This window comes from Pocillopora damicornis, chromosome 10 (assembly GCF_964200805.1).
Source record: "Pocillopora damicornis chromosome 10, jaPocDami1.2, whole genome shotgun sequence".
Classification (NCBI taxonomy): domain Eukaryota; kingdom Metazoa; phylum Cnidaria; class Anthozoa; order Scleractinia; family Pocilloporidae; genus Pocillopora; species Pocillopora damicornis.
This window is the reverse complement of record NC_142679.1, coordinates 22,980,437-23,003,583: the sequence shown is the minus strand read 5'-3', so window position 1 is coordinate 23,003,583 and position 23,147 is coordinate 22,980,437. Positions and strand designations below refer to the sequence as shown.

The 23,147-nt window shown below is 37.7% G+C and overlaps 2 protein-coding genes across 2 annotated transcripts in view; both read right to left on the bottom strand.

Annotated features, from left to right (window-relative positions):
* The window catches only part of LOC149039463 (uncharacterized), a 51,524-nt gene that overhangs the window by 19,984 nt on the left and 8,393 nt on the right, over positions 1-23,147 (bottom strand). Inside the window, exons 6-10 of the mRNA XM_089185813.1 lie at positions 22,481-22,729; positions 20,459-20,772; positions 19,922-19,989; positions 19,007-19,325; positions 18,614-18,755 (exon numbers count right to left, since the gene is read on the bottom strand). Of these exons, the coding sequence (XP_089041939.1) occupies positions 18,614-18,755; positions 19,007-19,325; positions 19,922-19,989; positions 20,459-20,772; positions 22,481-22,729 (1,092 nt within the window). The remainder of the gene's footprint in view (positions 1-18,613; positions 18,756-19,006; positions 19,326-19,921; positions 19,990-20,458; positions 20,773-22,480; positions 22,730-23,147) is intronic.
* On the bottom strand, positions 6,145-10,450 carry LOC149039464 (uncharacterized). The gene is made up of 4 exons (XM_089185631.1): positions 9,791-10,450; positions 7,973-8,122; positions 7,061-7,582; positions 6,145-6,618 (listed from the first exon to the last, which is right to left on the bottom strand). Exons 1-4 carry the CDS (start codon positions 10,095-10,097, stop codon positions 6,305-6,307), a joined length of 1,293 nt encoding a protein of 430 aa, XP_089041757.1. The 5' UTR covers positions 10,098-10,450; the 3' UTR covers positions 6,145-6,304.

Genomic DNA, 23,147 nt, shown 5'->3' with positions numbered 1-23,147 from the left:
TCCGCTAGAGGTGAGGCTGAACCCTCTTCAATTGACTGGGAATCCTCAAACTAAAACAATAAAAAATGACGTATTCCAATGATAAAAACCAAAAGACACAAAACGTATCACAAATTAGTAAAACACACTTTTCGCGAATAGTTTGCAACCAGCGCCGGGCGCGGTAAAATGCCGTCTGCGTCATGCGCTGTGAAATAAGACCCAAAGGAATGAAAATTGAAAATTGCTTTTCGTTTTGAGCCAACAAAGAAAAACAAATTGATTACATGATAAACCCTCACAGTCAATTGAAACCATTCCTATAATGCAATACATGAAATCTGAAGAACTTCATTCATAACTGTTTCTATTTGAAATACTAACTAGTCCTAATTCCTTGCATGGTATTTAATGACGAATTATAGATTGATGATATCAACCAAGATACGACTAGGTTTGTGATCGTCACGTAGTCGATCAAACTTACAGTTCCAGCGAATGCTATTGAAGAATTATGTTCCGGTATGTGCCCTGATCTGTGGTCAGACTTAGGGCCTGTTTACATGGAGGTGGGGGACCCCAGGTAGGTGAGGTAACCCGCCTAGCCGTGGTCGAAAAATAAAACGCGTTTACATACAATCTTACAACCCCGGAGTGCTGAGGTGAAGTTTCTTGAGGTTGTTGTTGCGCTTGCAATTAAGGAGTTTGAGCAGAGGCGTTCCAAGCTCACATCTCGAAAAAGGCGAAAGATTGATTCTCGGACACATATGTATTTATTCATGAAAGTGTCACGCGTTGTGTTACGCGGTGTTTGCTTTCGTGAGGAACCGTTAACTTAAGAGCGAATTTTTTTTATCACCGCGTGGGAGGTGGCACATGATCGGAAAAATCACTATCCTCATATTTCGCTCAGAGATACCTTAGGGTAAGTCTATAAACGTGGTATAATTTTTTTGTTCAGAGCTGTTTTTATTTTCTAGAAAATCACCAAACAATGTATCGAGCCCCAACTGCCATAAAATGACCGAAATGAAGTCGACGAGTAGGGCAACAAAACCTTTATTCCTCAAAAGCGCAAAAGAAAGCAAGTCTTTCTGAATTTTACCTATTTGTATACGAGGTATTAAAAAATGATTTGAATCTAATAACGGGCTTGTTGACATAACTATGAATTATTGGCGAATATTTGAAAATCGCCAAAATTTGATTGATTAAAAATTACATTTTGGAGCAGTTTTTCAATAAAAATTCTTCCTACCTGGTATAACTCGGAATCACTTGAGATGAGCATTTTTACAAAGTGGAAAGAATGTTCTTTCCATGGATATAAAAATTAATTTGGGGCTCTTAATTACTGCGAAGAAGTAGCCCGGTCTATTTCGTGCAAATCGTAACGCCGCCATGTAAACAACCGCAGATAATCCAATTAGGCTTTTAATTATCGAAGCCATAATTCCAACAAAATCTTATCGCTTTGACCTATACTAGATTGTAAACTGGATTTCTTAGGCTCACCTGGCGAAAAACACCTTTTTAAGATTGGTTCCTTGCCTCAATCTTGTTATAAAGAGACTTGACAACAGCTTCGATAGTACAGCACTACAGGCGGTGTATACCAAATCACAATGAAAACATCTCACGAAGGTTCCTGCCGGAAACGTCGCATTGCTGGACAGTTATAACCATATTTCAGCTTGGAACACTCACATTTTACAAGTCTTCCTTTCACAATAAGAATGGAAGTTTGTTTTTTATAGAACGAGCCAGAGCATCCTGACAGATGAAATGAATCATTGACGTTCGTTTTTTGCGATGGTGTCACGCAATAACATGTCACTCGAAAGGAGGCTCGGTTACCAATACGCTCTTATTTTCTTTCCTTCTTATCCCCTATTTTTTATTTCCGGGAAAAAGTTTTAAATCCAGAATTTAAAATTACCGTTGTTTGCATTTTTTAAGCGCGATACCACTCATGCGTCACCCTAGACTGCTAAATGAATTAGCTATATGTTACTACAGCATAGAGGAAATTTCACAGCATTAATTTTTAACGACGTTAAAAAATGTGTTATCCTATTTTGTAAATTGTGACGGCTTACAGGGTAGACAGGTGCAGGAGTGGAAAAATTAAATTGGGAGTAGCTTTCTAAAATACTCAGCGCTAAAAAAATAAATTAGATTAGGCACAGTTTCTAACCATATAATGAGCGTCGCGCCATAAATTTTCCAAAGCAAACTAAAATGGTGTTTTCGTTTGGCCGCCGATTTTTTTAAGAGGTGAGCGTACCAAATGGAAATCAATTGCTCCTTTCAAAGATTAGTTGGGGAATGCTGCTCCCAAGATAAGCGAAGTCGAGTTGCAGGAAAAGCTTCTCTTATAGTCCCTCTGCGCTCATGTGAGAAAGACATCTCAGCACACAAACAGGCTGTGGGTGTGAATGATGTTGAATCGGAAGTCGATCTCATTTTAGCACGGGCATCGATATTCACGTTGCCTTCCAATATTTCGGTATCTCGATATCTCCGTTCATCGTAAGCAGCCTTACGTGAGCAAGATCGAAGCCCTTTGTTTTAGCTGTACCTGTCAGCAGTGACGAACTACATGTAGCTTGAATATTGGTTTCATTGACCAGGAAAATACCTAAAGTATATGACACTGTATTCCTTTCCTTTCTTTCTTTCTTTCTTTCTTTCTTTCTTTTTTTGCTTTATAAAACCCATTCAGTTAGCTGGTATGGAGGAACTTCCTGATTTCTTGAATCTCCGAGGGTACGCCGCCTCTGTCTTGTCGAGAATTCGGGATCTTAAAGAATGGCCGATTAATTGTTTGATTAAGGGACGGGAAACAACTTTTTCCGAGTTCGAGTAGAGAAAACTGTCAAGTTTCTAGCGATGGCCATTATCATCGTAGCAATCAAGGTACAAAATCGAAAGGTTTAAATTGATGAGCACGCTATCGTAAGGAAAATTTTAAAAAAACAACAACAACAACAAAAACAAAAAACAGAGATTGTGTAAGTCCAAAGCTTTAAAAAATGTAATTGTAATGACCTACAGTCAGGCGATATCAAATAACACGTAATGTCTCGCGGCCTATTACAATCGGCCGACTTTGTGACTCGAAGATTTACGTTTTTAGTGAAGTTTAACGTTCAAAGTGCTTAGATAAAGCACGAAATTGTTAGTCTGTTGTTCTGTTTACATAGTCGGTAGAATTTTTCCAGTGTCATTAGAAAAGAACGCCTCACCGTGGAACCTGTCTGCCTGCCACTGAAGGTCGTGGTAGACCTTATCGATCCACTAGGGACACGTAGGTGATGTATATAATCACGGAGCACTAGACAATTAACTTCCAGTTGTTTTAGTTTACTGGGAAGTTCGTCATTTGAGAGGTTGCGCATGACGTTTGTTTTTCCCGCGAACGTCAAAAATTCAATTTCTGTCGTCTGTCTCTAGGCGTGTGTAAACGGAATTAAGTAGGTTTGATTTATTTTATTTTATTTTTTGTGCAGGATTTTTTTAAGAATTCCATAAATAGGTAACAAAATGAAAGGCAAGCTTGCGTTTGCCGTTTGCCGTTAAACGTCATGCTTAAAGTGCCTATTGATAAATATAATCTTTGCAAGCGCGAAGTCGTGGAAATAGAGTCGATAACAACGCATGTATAGTCAGTACCAGGGGATGACTAAATTTACGAAAACGTCAAAAAGTAGTTTTTCAGAATGGCACTAATTCAAAACACTCAAAAGAGATCTACAGCGTTTTTTAAGTGAATTCGCGCAGGTTTTTGTTTAAAACATAACACTGACTAAGAAATAAATATTAGTTGGCCCTGCACTCGGTGCAGCGATGTCTGCAGACGAATGCCTGTCTGGGTGTCCTGTGCACGTTTAGCGTGATTGCGTGACAAACATGAGTGATGACACACGACTTGGTGAACATCGTTGTGCCATTTGGGGAGCCAAACGTTTCTTAACTGAAACTGTAAGCGATCAAAGCATCTTGGTTTATCGTGCTAAAAAGACTTTTGTATATACTGGAGTTGTTTGGAAGCAGAAATAAGTCAAGAGTTGCGATGGTTTGCGATGATTTATGAACAGCTCCGAGTACTGTAAATGGTCAAGCCGGACGTTGTAAACACTTTTCAAGTGAACATGGCGATTTGAAACAAAAATAATGGAAACATCACTCCTTAATCACTGGTTTCAGAAGGTAAGGGTAACATATTGAGTTTCTGATAAAGCACAGCTCAAAGCGGTAAGATTTTGAAGAAATAATGGCTTCGATAATAAAAGAATAATTGGATTATCTGCGGTTGTTTACATGGCGGCGTTGCGATTTGCACGAAATAGATCGGGCTATTTCTTCGCAGTAATTAAGAGCCCCAAATTAATTTTTATATCCTTGAAAAGAACATCGTTTCCAATTTTCAGAAATGCTCATCTCAAGTGATTCCGAGTTATACCGAGTAGGAAAAATTTTTATTGAAAAACTGCTCCAAAATGAAATTTTTAATCAATCAAATTTTGGCGATTTTCAAATATTCGCCAATAATTCATAGTTATGTCAAAAATCCCGTTATTAGATTCAAATCATTTGTTAATACCTCGTATACAAATAGATAATAGTCGGAAAGACTTGCTTTCTTTTGCGCTTTTGAAGAATAACGTTTTTGTTGCCCTACTCGTCGGCTTCATTTCGGCCACTGTTATGGCGGTTGGGGCTCGATATAGTGTTTGGTGATTTTCTAGAAAATAAAAACAGTTCTGAACAAAAAAATTATACCACGTTTATAGACTTACCCTAAGGTATCTTTGAGCGAAGTATGAAGGTAGGGCTTTTTCTAGGCATGTGCCACATTTTTTGGATTTCACGCGGTCTCCAGAAAAATTCTCTCTTAATACGTTATACGGAATAGTTAAGGAAACCAAATATGGTTGATTTACATCGCTAAATATTCTTAAATGTGAATATTTTACACTTCTTGTGTATCCGTTGCGGTTTCTGGTGATTTCTGCCATGAGACGGCTAGGAAATGTACAAAGTTTTTAAACATACATGTTTCGCTTTTGAGCTTTTTGCCATAACCGCGACCCTGGCTAGGCGGGTTATCCCACCTTGACGCGTTTACATGGCAAATTGTCACCCCGGCTGACAGGGTTACCCTACCCGCCAAGGCGCATCACCCCACCTATCATGTTAAATTGATCAAAATAAAATAAAAAGTTATATGGACAGGCGGGTTACCCCACCTAGGCGAGCTACCTCACCTACCTAGGGTCCCCCACCTCCATGTAAACAGGCCCCAAGAATGACACAATATTTTATTCACATCCTTACTTTTAATTTCACGTACTTCGTGAAACGAGACCCAATCATTGATGAGATTTAACAGTAAAACCACAAAGCTTTCAAATTTCCATGACACCAAAGCAGGTACTTAGAGAAAAACTGAGGGTGACTGTGCTTTTAGTGTTTTTCATTAAAGTTTTGTTTTTTGTTTTCGGCTTGGCCTTTTATATGCAGTTGGGGTTGTGCCCTCCCCACCTTATTTCGGCCTTCTCTTTCTCTACTGTCTGGATCTTTCCAACCTAAGGCGTTATTGAAAGCTTTGAAACATTGAATCAAGAGTATCATTGTCAAACTAAAACAAAGCCAAAATATTTATAAATAGGGGATTATGTTGATAATCGACGAAGGAGGCCATACAATCTCAATTTAAATACAAGTTTTTTGGATAATTTGTAAACAGCGCCAATGGCAATAAAACTGCAATCTGTGTCATGCAAAAAAATGCAATCAGTCGGCCCAAAGAGCGGCAGGAAAAACAAGATACTGGGTCTAACTGATCGTATTAAAACTGACTTGATCAAGAAAAACGAATTGATAAACCCTCGCAGTCAGTGGAAAATCATATTTAAATATACGTAGTGATTGAAGTACAGAAAAATGTCCTCTCAACATTTTCTCTACGAAACATTTAATAGTCCTAACACCCTACATGTTGTTTATTAACTAGTTATCCAGTGATGCACATGTCCATCCTATAAATTGCTTAGAAAAGAGCCGGAAAAAGAACAAAAATGGCAGTTTTGTAGGTCGCGTATTCCTTACGTCAGGAGATATTCATACAAAAAATATCTACACTGAGAAAATTGAATTTGTTTATTTAAAATCTGAACTCAAAAACAAATGACTAATTCCTCAGGTTGCACCTTTGGGCCAACACCACCATTATTCAACTCCGGAGTTTAAAGACCAACAAAAATCAGCCTTCAAAACAGAACTAGCCTTACTCGTGAGAGAAAGTGCTAGCAATGGCATGTCACTGAAGAAACGTGATGATCACTCCTCCATGTTCATCGCTATTGAAACAACATTCATTCTGCTGATTTGTCCCATTGTTAAAAGATCCTCCCCCTCCCCCACAGGAAAACTGTTCATAAGCTCCACCATTTCCTCCAGAGTAACCTCCACCTCCTCCAGCTCCACCGTTGCCTGTACGTAACCCACCGCCACCTCCGAACCCACCCCTACCATATCCACCATTTCCTCCTTGAAGATATCCTTGACCTCCATTTTTAAGGGACTGTGTATCTTGCCCATTACTGTAGAAGCCGCCGCCGCCGCCGCCATCATCTACAATAAACGAAAAGTGAGAAGCAGTTATCTCATAAACGGCTCCAAATTGATTACTTGTTTAAAAGCGTTTAAACGACGATTCGTAATATTATCAATTAAGTGCACTTCTCAATTTTTGGAAGTTTATTTAATAGTATTATTAGGTAGTCAATTGCTAGAAATAGAAAAGCTTATTTGAACAAGAGAAATGTAATGAAGTGATGCCCATGTATATTGACGGATCAATGGTGAGCAGTAAATAAATGTGTACGATTTCTAAAAACTGAACTGGAAACCCAGTTGAACTTTAGATATTCTGAGAGGTGCCTCCGAGAAAAGAAAACCTTCAAAGTTAGAATTAATAATTTTAATAATTAAGTTCCGATAAATCTTATTGTCGTCTTCCTATCCTGGTGAACTGAAAAAACTGATTGGTTTTTTTTCTTCCTTCTCCGCTTACCTGCAAATTGACCACTCGTTTTTCCTCCGTGTCCGTTGCTTCCTCCTGACCCCAAAGGCGAATTGTTCCCTGCATTTCCTGTTGTGTTTATGGACGCATCACATCCTGGATGTTGTTCTGACATATTTTTAATTCCCCCTCCACCTCCAGCTACGATCAAAGACTTGTTGTTTTCTCTCACCACGAATGTACCTCCACCACCTCCGGCATTTTTTGGGTTTGAATTCCCTTTTCTCCCTTTTTGACCAACAAGTACATGAATGATCTCATCTTTGGTCAAAATGAAGTTTCCAATCATCCTTGCCCCTCTTCCTCCGGTTTTGATGATACTGTCCTCACCGTAGCCCCCTGGGGCTCCTACTGCTTCTATTCTGTATTCACCAGTGCGTGGCACAGTCCACAGTTGAATGCCGCTGGATAATGTTACTTGTCCGTCATGGTCTTGATCTTTGTAATGACTACCAATCGAGTCTGGTCCCTTCCTTCCAATCATTCCAAGATTTGTAAATACAGCAGTAAATCCTGCGTAAAAACATACAATAAAGTTGAAAGTTATGATACTAATAAGAAATTTGTCCAAATACTTAATTTGTCCCTGTCAGCACCTTAGTAAATGTAAAGAGAACAGTATGGAGAATATGCATACTGATGTTAGGGTGTAAAGGGTTTAAAACAAGAATGTTTTTCAAAACTTTACTAAAAATGTAGTGTGGTTGAACCCTGTCTATTTGCTTATCTTCTTTTTCCCTTTGGGTTTTTTTTTTTTTTTTTTTATTCTACAGCTGAAACTGCGCAATGCATTGTTTTCAGGACTGGTGCGATTTTTTTACATCTTAAAGCAACCAAGGTCGCTACAAAAAAACGACAACTCAAACACAAAATGAAAGCTACAATGGGTTAAATGTAATTTACCTTCCAAATTCATATCACAGTAAACCAACACTACCTTCCCAGTTCCAGATGGATCCAGCCAGTAATTGTTGCTTGCGGTGTCTTTCCCTTCGCTTGATGTTATTTCACGGCATGAACGTGCTGGTAACTCCCGTATCGAACCCAAGGGAGCTGGTACGGGTAAAAATGTTGAAAATAAAGTATTCGTAAGCGCAGATGGAAAGGAAAAAGTGAAAAGCACGAGAGAATAAAAATGAAGCTCGAATTCCATTCACTTGAATGTCCTTCTTTAGTTGTGAAATATTTCAACGTTCTGTCAAGCACAACCCTCTAGGAAGACAGGACCCCTCTCGCATAAACCCTTCGTTTGAGCTTCCAATTCTTCAAAGTTCTTTACTGACCTTAAGCCTCTTGTAGAAATGACGCAATCATTTTTTGTCAATGTTTATACATGTATCACAGCTGCTTTTTTTTTTAAACGGAAGTTAACAAATATTTAAACTTAAAAGAAAAAAGATCAAAGTGCTCTGTGAGCAAACTCGTGAATTGACACATGATTTTTTAGATTATGTTTAATGTTATCTGGTTTAGGGAATTTTGTGGTTGATTGTCATATCTAGAGTACGAGCAGTAGTTCAGTGTTCGCTAATGTAGCAAAGAAACAAAGTAACGTTGGGATAAGAAGGCATTACAATTGAAATGATCATGCGATTACATTTGACAAGGTGGATGATGTCATGTGTTTTAAACGTCTATCATTTTTGTTTCTGGTTCAAAAGAAAAGGTTGGAAGTAAATGTGGGTGAAAAGTGAAATTTACTGTCTTTCGTTGTAAATATTAGAAAATCAAGGCAATACTGTCTTAATGAAAACATTAACGATTCCCTCTTTATCAAATGAGACAAACGGGAACGAGTTTTGAGTGATATAATTAAGCCAAGCCTGCCACCGTCATTTTGGATCTCCGCCTGGGTAGATTTAAGTCACGTGCTAGGCAACGTATAATCAATAACAAGATAGAATTTCATTTCAGGCCTAGTTATCAATTTCGTGGTGTGTAACTTTCGCATTTTAGTACGTTGTATGTATATGGAATCTTCAATTTGTCTTAAAAACTTAAAAGAAAATTTTTCTTCAAAAATTCACTGAAATCGGTAGCTAAAATTGTTTGTTTAGGTGTTATCTGATTTTCGTGTTCACTTGTTATTTCGTCAGTCGCCGGCATCTTTTGTTGCTTCACACAGGAAAAACACACGCGACGAAACGTAATGATCAATTTTGTTCTCAATCTCACGCTATAACAGAAAAAGCTTTTGATCATCTGTAAACTCCGAGCACTTCGCAGTAAGTGATATTTTCAATGAATCTTGGGATTGTTTTCAAGTTCAAGGATTGTAAATTACAATTTTATGAAAAACGAAGGTTGTTCTGTTATTTCAGTGTGAATCCTTGTATGCCTGCCAGTCGCTGGCGCCGCTTGTTGAAACTTAAACGAAAAAAAAACTATTTTAAGATTATCATTGGCTTCTTTTTCACCCCACCACTATTCTTAGCAAAAAAGGTCACCATTTCGTCTGTTTATTGCTCGCCAAAAACTATAAAATGCACTCAAAAGCCTAAAATCTAAAAAAAGTTTACAGGAATCGACCAATCGAGCGAGCGAATTCCATTCCCCACATCGTATCTATAACTCGCTCTTGCGCATGCGCGCAATTCACGAGTTAAAAAGGATGAAATTTTCTATTTTGATAGAGAAATTTATACCAAAGGGCACAGGAGATTGGAAAACACGGACTTTAAGCAGCATGGTTTTTATTCAAAGTGCTTGTTAAGTTCTTACCTCTTCCGTTTAAACGGCGAATATAAAACCACGCTGGGTCTGAGCGGAAATTCTCGGGTCTTGCATCCTTTGTGCGGTTGTTTAATTCACAGATCTGTTCTTTTCTGTTGAAATTATAGCTCTGGCAGATAATTTCCCTTTCACATAAGATATCACAAATGTGAGGAGCCGCCACCGCCATTCTCTTAAAAGCGAAACCTTTGAGAGCCATGCCACGAATGTTAATTTCTACCCTGCATTGATCCTCAGCGATTACAGGGTTGGTGGCCGAAACACAGACAAGAAAATAATGAAATATCCACAGCATTTTTCCTGAAAAACGAAATTCAGTGAGAGGTACGGGCTGATTGAGAACAGTGGACAATTAGAATAGAAACCCCCTTTCTGTCATAAACTTATAAAAGAGAAACATGATTCGCTGTAGAATAATCTAAAAATTAGAGAGTTTTCGAAACAAAAGTTAAACTCTGTAAAAGGCATTCGTTTAGGGTGTGATGTTTCTTTTGTATGAACACAAATATTCGTAAACTGGTCAAAGATTCAAATCACATTAATTTTCCATCAGTTGAGTTTGATTCTCTTCGAATTCGTGGTATTCTTTCAGCGAAAGAAGAGTTAGATTACAGTGCTACTCTATTGGCCTCTGTGTGATGAATTTGAGCGACGATCTATTTAGTTTTGAATATCCTCTCGGTTCACTTTTTTTTAATTAACACAAACACAAAACTTGTAGACAGCTGCATACTGGATAACGGGTCTGTTTTCAGGTTTAGCGTTGTCCATTAAAGCCTTCAGTTTTAAGAACATTTCTTCAAGAGAATTAAGTATTGAGTTGGATCTCTTGGTATTAAATTGATTTCTTCTCGCAGATGATTTTATTTAAAGGTGGTATCTTTGGTAGGGATGTCAGCCTGAATTACAAAATGGGAGAACCATCTGTTAAGGCACAATACATTTGGTGTTCTCCCTCAAAAAGAGACGTTTTTGCGTGGTGAGAGCATGAAACTGTGCCAACCTACCCGGCAAAAATATGTCGCATGTAGCAGCTTATACGTTGCTCAAATATATCATCGTCTCTGATTTGGTTCAGTTCCTTGTTAAACTTTGGTTTACAAGGAAGATTATCTGTTGGAGTGAAGCTAAGATATTACGTACGCTCTTGTTAATAGAAAGGTGCGTAGATGATAGGAAGTGGTTTTTTATGTTCACCCATATTTTTGAGACATATCTTTCAAGTATTTTCCTAGCCTCATCTTTGGAAGTTAAGCAACCCTGAGACACATCGGAAGGTTTGCATAACCGGCTCCACGAATACTTCCAACTTCCTTCATGAGTAGATGAAGTCGTGCAAACGAAAAAAGCCCTCTCTTACATAATTCCAATCTGTTTACAGGTCAAAGAATTAAAACTACTTTCTTCATATTCTTTTCCCTTTTAAACCTCATTCTTTTGAGGCTTTTCTTGCGTTTTTTCAGTGCAGCACTTTCTTATTCCAAACTTTTGAGGACAAATGTTAATAACACGGATGGATAGTTTCCAGTCCTTGGCGTCTACGATCAAATTTCATTTCCTTTTGTCAGAAAAATTGATCGCGCTTCCCTTAAATTTGAAATTTGTCTCATTGATAACCCCAAGTGTTAATCATAATCAGGCATTTTTCATAACAATAACTGACCACAAGACCGCCCATACGTTCTGACAACTTTATTGTGGAGCGGACAGAGCTCCTTGCGACTCAAAGTCTATATTCAAAAACTAATCTACCCAATCCAAAAACACTTCAGAACCAAATAGCGTGGAAGATAATTACCCTTACCAGGTGCTTTTAAAGTGATTTCAGTCCTACTGTCATGGCCCAGTTGTAGATCACGTTGGCAAAGAACCTTTACCTAGTAGCCGTGAAACAAACCACCTGACGGAAACATAGAGCTTCATATTTCCGCTACATTTACGTTCTGCAGAAACGTGTGATACTAAGTCTTGGCAATTTTATCAAGTTTTCGTCATGTTTCCAGAACGGAAATGTCAAGTCATGTTTCCGTCATATTTAAGTCAGGACGTTTACGCTGTTGTTCGTTTCCGTTATGTTTTATGTGAAATCTACTGAATGCATGGGACTCGCCGACAGATGTTGTCTAAAAATGTGAATATTTTCCTAATTTTACTTGATATGACGATATCACTTCATACAGGTTAATTTATTATTCTGCTTATAACAAGGGGTCAAATATATCTGGAATAGTTTTTTTGTTCTGTTTTTTTTTCTCGTTAAAACCACCTATGTGGCAAATTATTCATGACAGTTTTTCAGTGATGCCAAATTAAATCCACTAACCACACAAGACTCGCCGACAGATGTTGTCTAAAAATGTGAATACTTTCTTAATTTTACTTGCTATGACGGTATCGCTTCATGCAGGTTAGATTATTATTCTGCCTAAAACAAGGAGACAAATATATTTGGAATAGTTTCTTTTTTGTTCTCTCCTGTTTTCTTTGTTTGTTAATTTTAATTTTTCTTTCTCGCGGCAAAAAAAGTTTATTCACTCTGAACAAAGACAGAAAAAGCCTTTTTTTACGAATCTTTGCGAAAAAATATAATCGATACGAGTTTTACAAAATTGGTAATTATCCAAATCAGTTATACATGTAGACATCTTATCGATATCCAACACTCGCAGGAAGAATCAGCTTATAAAAAGCTTCTAAGATTCATGCCGTTTAGGGTGCATCAATTTAAAAGCATACAAACTATTGTGGATACGTTTAAGCGATTTAAACCGGAAATACAAGAATCTTCTCATTTACGTTTTTGTGAAATTTGAGAAAAGCTTAAGATCAACTTTAGAGCCAATTTGTGGCAAAGAGTCACGTTTTATTACATGTAACATGTTTCGGCGAAAAGTTTAGATAACTGCTGTTTTTTTTTTTTTTAATCTTCATGTGGCCATAAGAATTAATTTTTTTTGTCGAAATTGTAGAAAGCTGTGTCAAGTTTTGTTTCGATCCAGCGGAGCTATTTCAGTCAAGTTTTAATAAGCCTCTCAACTTCTTTTTAAAATACTAAGGTCTGCCACTGGTCATATTATCTATCTTGTGGGACTGAAAAGTCAAAAACGTTCATGAACAGATTGCAGAGACGCGAGTAATAACTCTAAAGCAAACTTTCGCTGTAGGTTTCTCCTAAAACTTTTTCCCTAAAACTTCATCCATTTGTATTCATCTTACTTTAAAAAATTGGGTAGCAAAATAACAAAAAATATTCACGAACCTCCTGTAAAATGTATTTGTTATCCAGTATTATTGCGAGTATTTAGACGAAATAATTCATTATACCAATACTAGGAGAAGAGTCTTATGCGAATATTTCAAGGCCTTGTTAGGTTAATAAAGATAACAAAAAAGTAATAAAAAACTCTTAGTAAACTTCAAAATATTACTCAGACTATTGATAAGACATGACTATAGGAAAATCTTACCTTGTCCTCCTGGAATTAGTGAAGCCAAAACAGTGAGAACGAAGCAATAGAATACAGAGTTTGTTCTTAGAAAAACAAAGCAATTAATTTTAATTAATTTTTTAATTTTAGCAAACAGCTACGGTGAGTTTTTGGTTGCCAAAACTTAATTATTTTCTTTGGAATGTAGTTGGTTGGTGAAAGTCAATTATACATAATTCATATTAATGACCTTTAATCAGTTGCACAGAGGAAGTTGTTATTTAAGATTTTTCCCATTCTGAGTTAATTATGTCTGAACAAGTGTAACATATAGCGCAAAGCTACATGAAGACTGTTCATCAAATGTTTATACGCTCTCCTTGTCCGCCCACACTTGATCGAATAGTAAAGACGACCGTTTTAATTTATAACTGACCCGAAATTTTTGGAACGTCAAAGATGGATTTAAATTATTTCGTGAGGCCAGTTTTGTTCCCCGCCGCCTTTAATTCAGACTGTATCAGTCTGTTGTACAGGGAAGGTTGACGGACAAGGGCCAAGGTGATGAAAAACCCCGTCTATGCTTCACTTCCCGTCTTTTTAAAGACCTTTTGAGCAAAGTTGGATTTTTTATCGCGAAACATTTATCACTTCCTTTCTGAAGGAGATTGTCACCATAGGAACTGACTCGTTTCAGTTGTGTTCAAACCGTGCAAGCGAATAATTAGCCCCATCCGCATGACAAGTTTTTATATAACCACACACGACAGAATCCACGAATATTACAGTGTATTTTGACTTCGGCTTGAAAGAACTAAAGCCCCGAATTACACTTTTTTAGGGATCTGAAAGGGCTTTGGTATAATTTTATGGAAAAAGGGTCAAGATGTGAATCGTAGGTGAGTCTTCCGTCTCTAACCAAGGAGGCAAAGTTGAGAAGGTGTAGAAAGTAAGGCAGGAGAAGAGACTGAAAGGATAAGGAAGCAAAAAAACAAAAAACCAAAAACGAAGATCGGGAAATTGATATGGTGAACTTGAGGTTTCTCGTTTTCTCGGTAAAACATATTTCCACGTTCTTTCCCCTAATAACTTTGTTCACAATCAGTGTTAATTAGTTATAACTTAAGTGCAACTAAGTAAAGATCCATTACTGACATTTAGGAATCAATTTATTGATTTTTAAAATAATGTAATATAAATTGACACTACTGACTGAAGACTCGGAAATAATAATTGTTATTAAAATTACACGTTTCTCTTCCTTTTTATGTAGAAGAGCTCAAGAGTCTCCTAAAAAGTTATTCTAAATGTTGACAAAAACATATCAGTGTAACAAGTAAATAATGTTTTGCGGAAACTTGAACGTGTCATCACCTTGGCATATATAATTGCTTTTATGCCCTACTTTTTGAAGAGGGAACAGAACTTAAATGACTGAATCTCATTTTAGAATTTGTTAGTCCCCTCTTAATTAATCAACATCTAAAAACCCATCACATAAATTGGCTACATCGACAATTTGGCATCAACCCTGGGCCATTTTTTTCGCTAGAGGTGAGGCTGAACCCTCTTCAATTGACTGGGAATCCTAAAACCAAAATTAAAACAATAAAAAAATGACGTATTCCAATGATAAAAACCATAAGACACCAAACGTATCACAAATTAATAAAACACACTTTTCGCGAATAGTTTGCAACCGGCGCCGGTCGCGGTAAAAAAAATGCCGTATGTGTCATGCATAGCAAAATACGACCCAAAGGGAAGAGAAACAAGGATACTGGGTCTAAATGTGAGAATGAAAATTGATTAAAGGATAAACCCTTACAGTCAATTGAAAAGCGTTCCTCTAATGTAACACATGAAATCTGAAGAACTGAATTCACAATAGTTTCTTTTTAAAAGACTAGCTAGTCCTTATTCCTTGCCTGTTATTTAATGACTAATTATAAACTGATGATATCAACCAAGATACGACTATGTTCGTGATCGTCACATAGTCGATCTAACTTACAGTTCCAGCGAAAGCTATTAAAAGAATTCTGTTCCAGTGTGAGCCCTGATCAGTGGTCAGACTGAGAGCCTTTTTGGTCACACACTCTATTATAACACCAATTATTACAGCACCAGTTCGCTCTGTAGGCGTATCAGTATTCCCAGTCCAATGAATGGACGTGGTTTTGAAACAGAACACCTGAGAATGACATAATATTTGATTCCCATCCTTACTTTTGCTTTCACGTATTTCGAGAAACGAGACCGAATCATTGAGATTTATCAGTGAAACCACAAAGCGTAAGAGTTGTGCCCTCGCCACCATATTTCGGCTCTCTTTTTCTACTGTCGGGATCTTTCCAACCTAAGGTGTTATTGAAAGCTTTGAAACATTGAATCAAGAGTATTATTGTAAAACCAGAACAAAGGTAAAATATTTATAAATAGAGGATTCTGTTGATAATCAACAAATGAGGCCATAGAAATCCCAAATTTTTTTGATAATTTGTAATCAGAAATCTTTGTCATGCGAAAAAATGCAATCAGTCGGCCCAAAGAGCGGCCGGAAAAACAGGATACTGGGTCTAACTGATCGTATTAAAATTGAAAATCGAGTTTGATTTTGACTTAATCAACAAAAATAAATTGATAAACCCTCGTAGTCAATTGAAAATAATTCTTAAATATATGTAATGATTGAAGTGCAGAAAAATATTAAGGACTATGTTCACAACATTTTCTCTACAAAATACTTACTAGTCCTCATCACCTGCATGTTATTTGTTAATTAGTTCTCAATTGATGCACATGTTCATCTGATAAATTGCTCAGAAAAGAGCCGGAAAAAGAACAAAAACAGCAGTTTTTAAGGGAGACGTGATCCTTACGTCAGGAGATGTTTACAAAAAAAAATATTCTAGAAAACTATGTTTGTAAATCTAAAATCTGAACTCAAAAACAAATGACTTTAATTCCTCAGGTTGTACCGTTTGGCCAACACCTTAAAGCGCTCAGTAACTGACCTTGAACATTAAACAAAATATTATTCAATTTCGGAGTTTAAAGACTAACAAAAATCAGCCTTCAGAACAGAATTAGCCTTACACGTTAGAGAAAGTGCTGCCAAGGGCATGTCACTGAAGAAACGTGATGATCACTCTACCATGTCCATACTTGTTAAAACAACATTCATTCTGCTGATTTGTCCCATTGTTAAAAGATCCACCCCCTCCTCCACAAGAAAACTGTTCATTAGCTCCACCATTTCCTCCAGAGTAACCTCCACCGCCTCCAGCTCCGCGGTTACCTCCACGTAAACCACCGCCACCTCCAAACCCACCCTTACCATTTCCACCCTCTCCTCCTTGAAGATATCCTTTACCTCCTCGACCAGAACCGCTCGAAGCACTTTGTCCATTACTGTAGAAGCCGCCGCCGCCACCACCTATAATAAACGAAAACTGAGAGGCAGTTGCCCCATAAATGGCTTCTATTTGATTACTTACTTGAGAACGTTCAAACGACGACTCGCAATATTATCAACTTAGTGCGCCTCTCAATTTTTAGAAGCTTATTTAAAAATATTATTGGGTAGTCAATTGCTAGAAATTGAACAGCTAGTCAGGACAAAAGAAATGTACACGAGGAATGCACACTTAGGATTTTTTAGAAAACTGATATTCTAAGTGGGTAATTTAATGTTAACAACTGAGTTGAAAACGTAAATTAGCCTCCGAAAAGGGTAAAAAAGCTGACGTTTCGAGCGTTAGCCCTTCGTCAATCGCTCTGACGACGGGCTAACGCTCGAAACGTCAGCTTTTTTATCCTTTACGGTGGCTAATTTACGTTTTCAACTCAGCTGTTAACACTAAATTACCTGCTATACTCTCTCACCGACGCAGTACCACAGTTTCTTTAAAAACTTACCCCTTTATTCGTTTAATATTCTAAGAGGTGCCTCCGAGAAAAGAAGAACTTCGAAGTTAGAATTAGCAATTTCAATAATTAAGTTCTGATAAATCTTACTGTGGTCCTCTTTTCCTTATGGATTGAACCTACTGATTGTTTGGTTTTTTTCTTCTTTCTCCGCGTACCTGAATATTTTGTACTGGTGTTTCCTCCATTCCCGTTGCTTCCTCCTGAACCCAATGGAAAGTTATACCCTCCATTCCCTGTTGTGTTTATGGACGCATCACATCCTGGATGTTGTTCCGATATATTTTTAATTCCTCCTCCACCTCCAGCTATAATCAAAGGCTTGTTGTTTTCTTTCACTACAAATGTACCTCCTCCACCTCCGGCAGTTTTTGGGTTTGAATTCCCTTTTCCCCCTTTTTGACCAACAAGTACATGAATGATCTCATCTTTGGTCAAATTAAAGTTTCCAATCATCCGCGCCCCTCTTCCTCCGGTTTTTATGATACTGTCCTCACTGAACCCCCCTGAGGCTCCTATTGCTTCTATTCTGTATTCACCAGTGCGTGGCACAGTCCACACTTGAATACCGCTGGACACTGTTACTTGTCCGTTATGGTCTTGATCTTTGTAATGACTACCAATCGACTTTGGACCCTCTGATCCAATCTTACCAAGATTTGTAAACACAGCCGTAAATCCTGCATTTAAACACACACATAACATAAAAAATGTTTAAAATAAAAGTAATGTTGCTGTTAAGAGATTGTCAAAATTTTCGTTTCCATTTCCAATGGTGCCATTACTGAGGAAATATTCTTACAGCTACGTAAATTATTGAATTACCGAAAAAAGAGGAGTAAAAACGTCAGTCACTTGGAGTGTTCGAATAAGTCGTACTTTGTATTTTCGACGCTTGATCACGACTGTATTTTTAGAAAATAGAAATCCTTGATAGTTAGGTATTGACTTACTCCACTGCATATGAGGATAACATTCGACAGTAAGATATTGATTGCCGACCAAAATCAAAATGATGTTTCAAATAGCGACAGGATAATTTCATAAACTGTACGGTTGAGCCACCACGGGGTTTCCCGCGATAAGAGTAGTTTGTCTCGTCAAATTATTCCAGTTTGTGGTTCGGCGATCACACGTGAGAGAGAAAGGAGGAGAGTGAAGAAGGAAGGAACTCCATTTGACCAAAGCTGATAAGTCAATTGAATAATGCTATGCAGAGCAATTTTCAAATAATTATAACAAGTTGTCCGGGATTGTATTAGTTTTGCCTTACTTCGCCCTGTTATTGGTCCAGGAAACTCGCGTCAACTTGTAGCAGCTCGATTGTGATTGAGATGACACACAACAAACAACATCCAAGGGCTCGCTTTTGAACAGGAAATGAAGCATTGTGTGGTGTAAATTACTCTTTACAAGAGGTACCTCTCAATCGTTATTGTCATTCAGGCCTTACCTTGTACACAGCCATACAGTTCTACCCTCATTGATATCCAGTCCTGCCACTCTACTGGTTTAAAACGAATGTAACGCGCTGTGATTGGGGGGTTAAGGTCGTGATAAACCACGATATTCTGATCAACGTTTCCTGCAAAAACCTTGAATTTACAACACAAGAGGTTTTTCAATAAATCTTTGATAACAATTAATTTTATTAATATCAGTTATTACGATGTGAAAACAGTCCCCTAACTCGCTCATACACCATTCCTCTAGTCGTTCCTCTAGGGGGCCTCAATATTATACAGTTATTATGGGCGGTGCGTTTGCAAAACCCCTGCTAAAGAAGATCCAAAAATACTTCTTTCCCTGTTTAAACGGGAATCAATACATAAGAAATCAATTTTACCTTCGTTGTTTTTTGCCCTGGGACTGTATAATTGTAGAACCTTTCTGTGTTGTTGCCGTACTGTAGATTGTACTTTGTAACCCACTCCTCCTGGTTTCCATTACTTCCTTGTGTTGCTACACGTGTCACTTGAGTGTGCAGAATAACCAGATCAACTTGGAGCCACTGATCCGTATTATTCTTTGCAGCTGCCCAAGATCCCACTCTGTCAGGATTTACAACATGAAGTCTGCTCTGAGTGGCGGAGTGTTTAGAGTCTCTCTCTGAAGAGGCGCTTAATTGTCCATCAGAGATTTCACCGCTTTGCATGCCGAGAAATCTTCCACATTCTGTTTACGAAAGGTTAACAGGCGTTTTACAAATATAACTTATCTACAGCAGCGAAATAAAAGCAGTCATGAGATCATGAAGCAATTAATCAAGTGTAGATAACACTGAGCTGAAAATTTCGCTAACACATTCACAGAAACTTTCAACAAAATGAAGAACCTTAAAGAGCTTTTATGATCAGATCAACCGTAATGCGTAGTCCTTTTCTATCTCAAGCCCATTAGTAGAAAACTGTCCATAGTTTCGTTTGATTGAAACTTAGAGGAAATTTCTGAACACACCAGTCACTGCTTTTGATATTTAGTCCCGTTTTTGGTTTGGCTGATTTAACTTCAAACTTTCATAAACTTTATCTGGTTTTTCTTTACCAGAGGATCGATGGATTCGGTTCAAAACAGTATCAATTACTCAGCTTATTTAATGAGCCGGTTAGATACGATGATTATCAGCTTTAGAAGAAAGCCATTTCCCTTACCTTTCACGCATCCATACAGCTCCACTCTCATTGATATCTCGTTATTCTTCTCCACGGGTAGAAAACGTATGTACCTTGCTGTGATTGGTGGGTTAAAGATTAACTATTACCTTGCTGTGATTGGTGGGTTCAGATCGTGATAAACAACATTGTTCTTGTCTGTGTTTCCGTCAAATTCCTGCATCATAATAGATGTGAAATAAATCTCGAGTGTTTTTATCTAAAATGCGCGGTACGTGCCCGCCTTATAGTATGCAATGCTTTTCGCCGGGTAAACTGTGAAATATCTCACGAGCGACTTGATTCATGAAATCCCATGCCACCGTAAGTTAAGATAAAGTCGAAGTTTTCTACAAATATCTGTTTGAGGTTACTAAAAACCTGAATAGATGAGATTTGTACCTGGGCAAAGAAAATGGTAAATTTATGAAATTTTCATACATCGTAACAATTTTCTTGAACAACTGCCGACTCATACATCGTAACAAATCGAGAAACGAAGCTGATCTGATCGCAAAGTGGACTGTTTGTCCTAACAAACTACTCAAAGAACACATTGGGAAGTTTGAGTTAAGGAATGAACTTGACTTTGTGTACAATGAGCAACTCATGTTTTAGAACCCTTCGCCACCTCTGATCAGTTTTACCTTTGATATGGTTTGTCCTTGTTCCTTGTAGTTTTGAAATCTCACTCCAAAGTTGCTGTATTGTAGCTTGTACTTCTTCACCCATTTGTTATGTTGATGGGATCCCTGTGTTGCTACTCGTGTTACTTCAGTGTTTTGAGCCCTGAGATCGAGCTGAAGCCACGGATTAGAATCCTTCTCATCAGCTATCCAAGTCGTCCCTGTGTGATGTAATCTTACAATTTTCGCCTCATTCTCTTCTAGGGAAGAGAAACTTATCTGCTCATCGGTGATTGCACCACTTTCCATACCAAGTGTTCTTTGACAACGTAAATCTAATTTAAAACAAAAGGAAATCTAAATGAAAAAAGAGAGTCGCAACATCTTAATATACCTTAAATTGTTCACATGCCATTGGTAGATATTTTCCATTTTACATAATATGAGTACATTTTGGCTTGTGCCCACATCAGGTGTATTTTTTTAATGAGAAAATATCTCCTTAATGCTGTTTACATGTTCGTGAGTAAACGTTGTTGTGAAGAGCTTGGTGTATAAACTTCCATTTTAACAGATCAAGAGTATCAGATCTCTTCATTGATTTTATCAAGCATTTTCTTATATAAAACTTTGAAAGCCCACAATATATAGAAACCTCGTTTTAATTATTTTTTCTGCCAATTGTTGTATGAATTGATGACGTTCATCCTTCATCAAAATTGAGTTGATGTGAACCCAAAAGGGGCGAACATTTTTAAAGTGGTGTTATGAGGTCGTTCGCTCATGATAAACAACAGATATCGGTTTGAATGTGGTACGAAAAAGTGTCTACTTGCTCATTCAACGAACCTGACTAGAGTAATGCTTGATCAACCTTAAAGGTAAAGGTCTTTCTAGAAACTTGATTTTAGGGAATTACTCAGAGCAATTTTTTGCCTATGGTGCTTACATAGTTAACTTATTATGGAGCTTCTTGAACCTTAGAATTCAATAGTGACACTTTAACACTTGGCATGCGTATAAAAGCTTTATGAGCGGGGAGGTGTCATTTACAAGAATATATCAATGTGTTGAAATAAACCAGTTTGTTGCCGCTACCAGAGATGGTGAGTTCTGAGACCAAAAGGTGCTCTACAAAAGATGCTTCGACGTAACAGACAGCTAATCCGGTTTTTGAAGCGTATAATTGTAATGTATAAACCATCATAATTTTGTTTCAAAAATGCTTTTCCTTCAATGTTGAAGCGGGCTTCTAGAATGGGCTCGTGCTTTAAAATTACCGTTGTAAACCTGAAAAGCGTTGTGTCCTATCGCGTCCCCAAGACGACGCTTCTTAGACTCCCTAAGTTTTTTAGTTTTTCTGCGGTGCAGTAGCATTTGCTGAACACGTGTCATAAATCTTAACTGTAAATTATCCTGTAACCTGCTCTAATTATCCCATTTGCATCTAGTTCTGCAGCGGTGTTCGTCAGCAACGTACACGAAGGGGCGATAGAGAATTATTAGATAGAAATTTTTCTGTCTCACCATTTATGCAGGCAAATGGTCTGGCATGCTAATATTGAATTTTTCTGCATACAGCTTGAAAATTGTTTGCACTCTTTTGGTGTACACGTGATCCAACCAGGATTAACCGACTAGACAGCAGTTCAGAACTTCTGCCTTAGTGCATAAAATCTATCCCAGACCACCTCGTCAGGTGTTCCTTTGCTTTTGCGGGCGCCACTCAAGAGAAAAAGGAACTGAAACGCCGGAACCAAACGAATGCTTATTTAATGAAAGTATAAAGGTATTAATTCGTATAAAATTTAATTGTTGAATATTGACTATATTGACGATTGCCTCTTTCCCTATATTTTTTTGAATACGCCCCTGACTGAAAATGGACGCGTGATCTAGCGCCTAATGCAATTCTAAAAGCGAATGCGTCCTAAATGGTAGCAAAAGGCCATTTCTCCTCCCAGTTCACAGAATAAAACAATAGCTATAGGTTTTAACCTAAATTCACACACTTGTATTCGACTTTCAGGTATTTAAATGTACCAGGGCATGGATCACCAAAAACTGAACGATCTGCGTGCAGCTCGCAACTAGCTTCTTCGTCGCACTTCATCCGCACAATGACCGATGAGTTCTCAGCTTTGCAGTTTGTATCGCTAACTGCGGAATGATGGCAAGTGTTTGAGTCCAGTCTACCATAATTTGCATCCACAACGTCGATAGTTCTTTGGTCATTTTTACAACTTATGGTGCTTTTTTTTCCCTCGCAAATGATAACAGACCGTACTTTCTCTGAATAAAGGAGGAAAAAAAATCAAACAGCACTATCAATACGTCAAAGATTTTGGAACAATGTTCACTTGCAGAGCACCCTACAATTTTGCTAGTCTTGTGCCGGCGTCTGTTTAACCGATAACTTACACGCTGCCAATACTGCGCTTCTTGTCTGATGCAGCCAAGTTTACATCAATTGGTTCTATCTTTATACGTTCAATTGTAAGATCTTCGGGTATTGTTACACTTAGTATTTACATCACAGTCGTGTGTTCCGTCCATACACTCATCGAGATCTAGAACTCGAAAAGGAAAATACACGAATAGGAAAATAATGTAAATGAGTCCGTTTTTCTAACTATTCTGAAAAACTGAAGGTAAAAGACGGAGTATGAATATGTCAGAACTAGTTACCTATATATGCATTTAGCTCCAT

Excerpts from the sequence above, each read along its gene's own strand:
- LOC149039464 (XM_089185631.1), bottom strand. The coding sequence starts at position 10,097 with ATGCTGTGGATATTTCATTATTTTCTTGTCTGTGTTTCGGCCACCAAC. Across the intron at positions 7,583-7,972 it reads CTGTGATATGAATTTGGAAG|GATTTACTGCTGTATTTACA; the intron begins GTAAATTACATT and ends GTTTTTACGCAG. Across the intron at positions 6,619-7,060 it reads AACGAGTGGTCAATTTGCAG|ATGATGGCGGCGGCGGCGGC; the intron begins GTAAGCGGAGAA and ends CGTTTATTGTAG.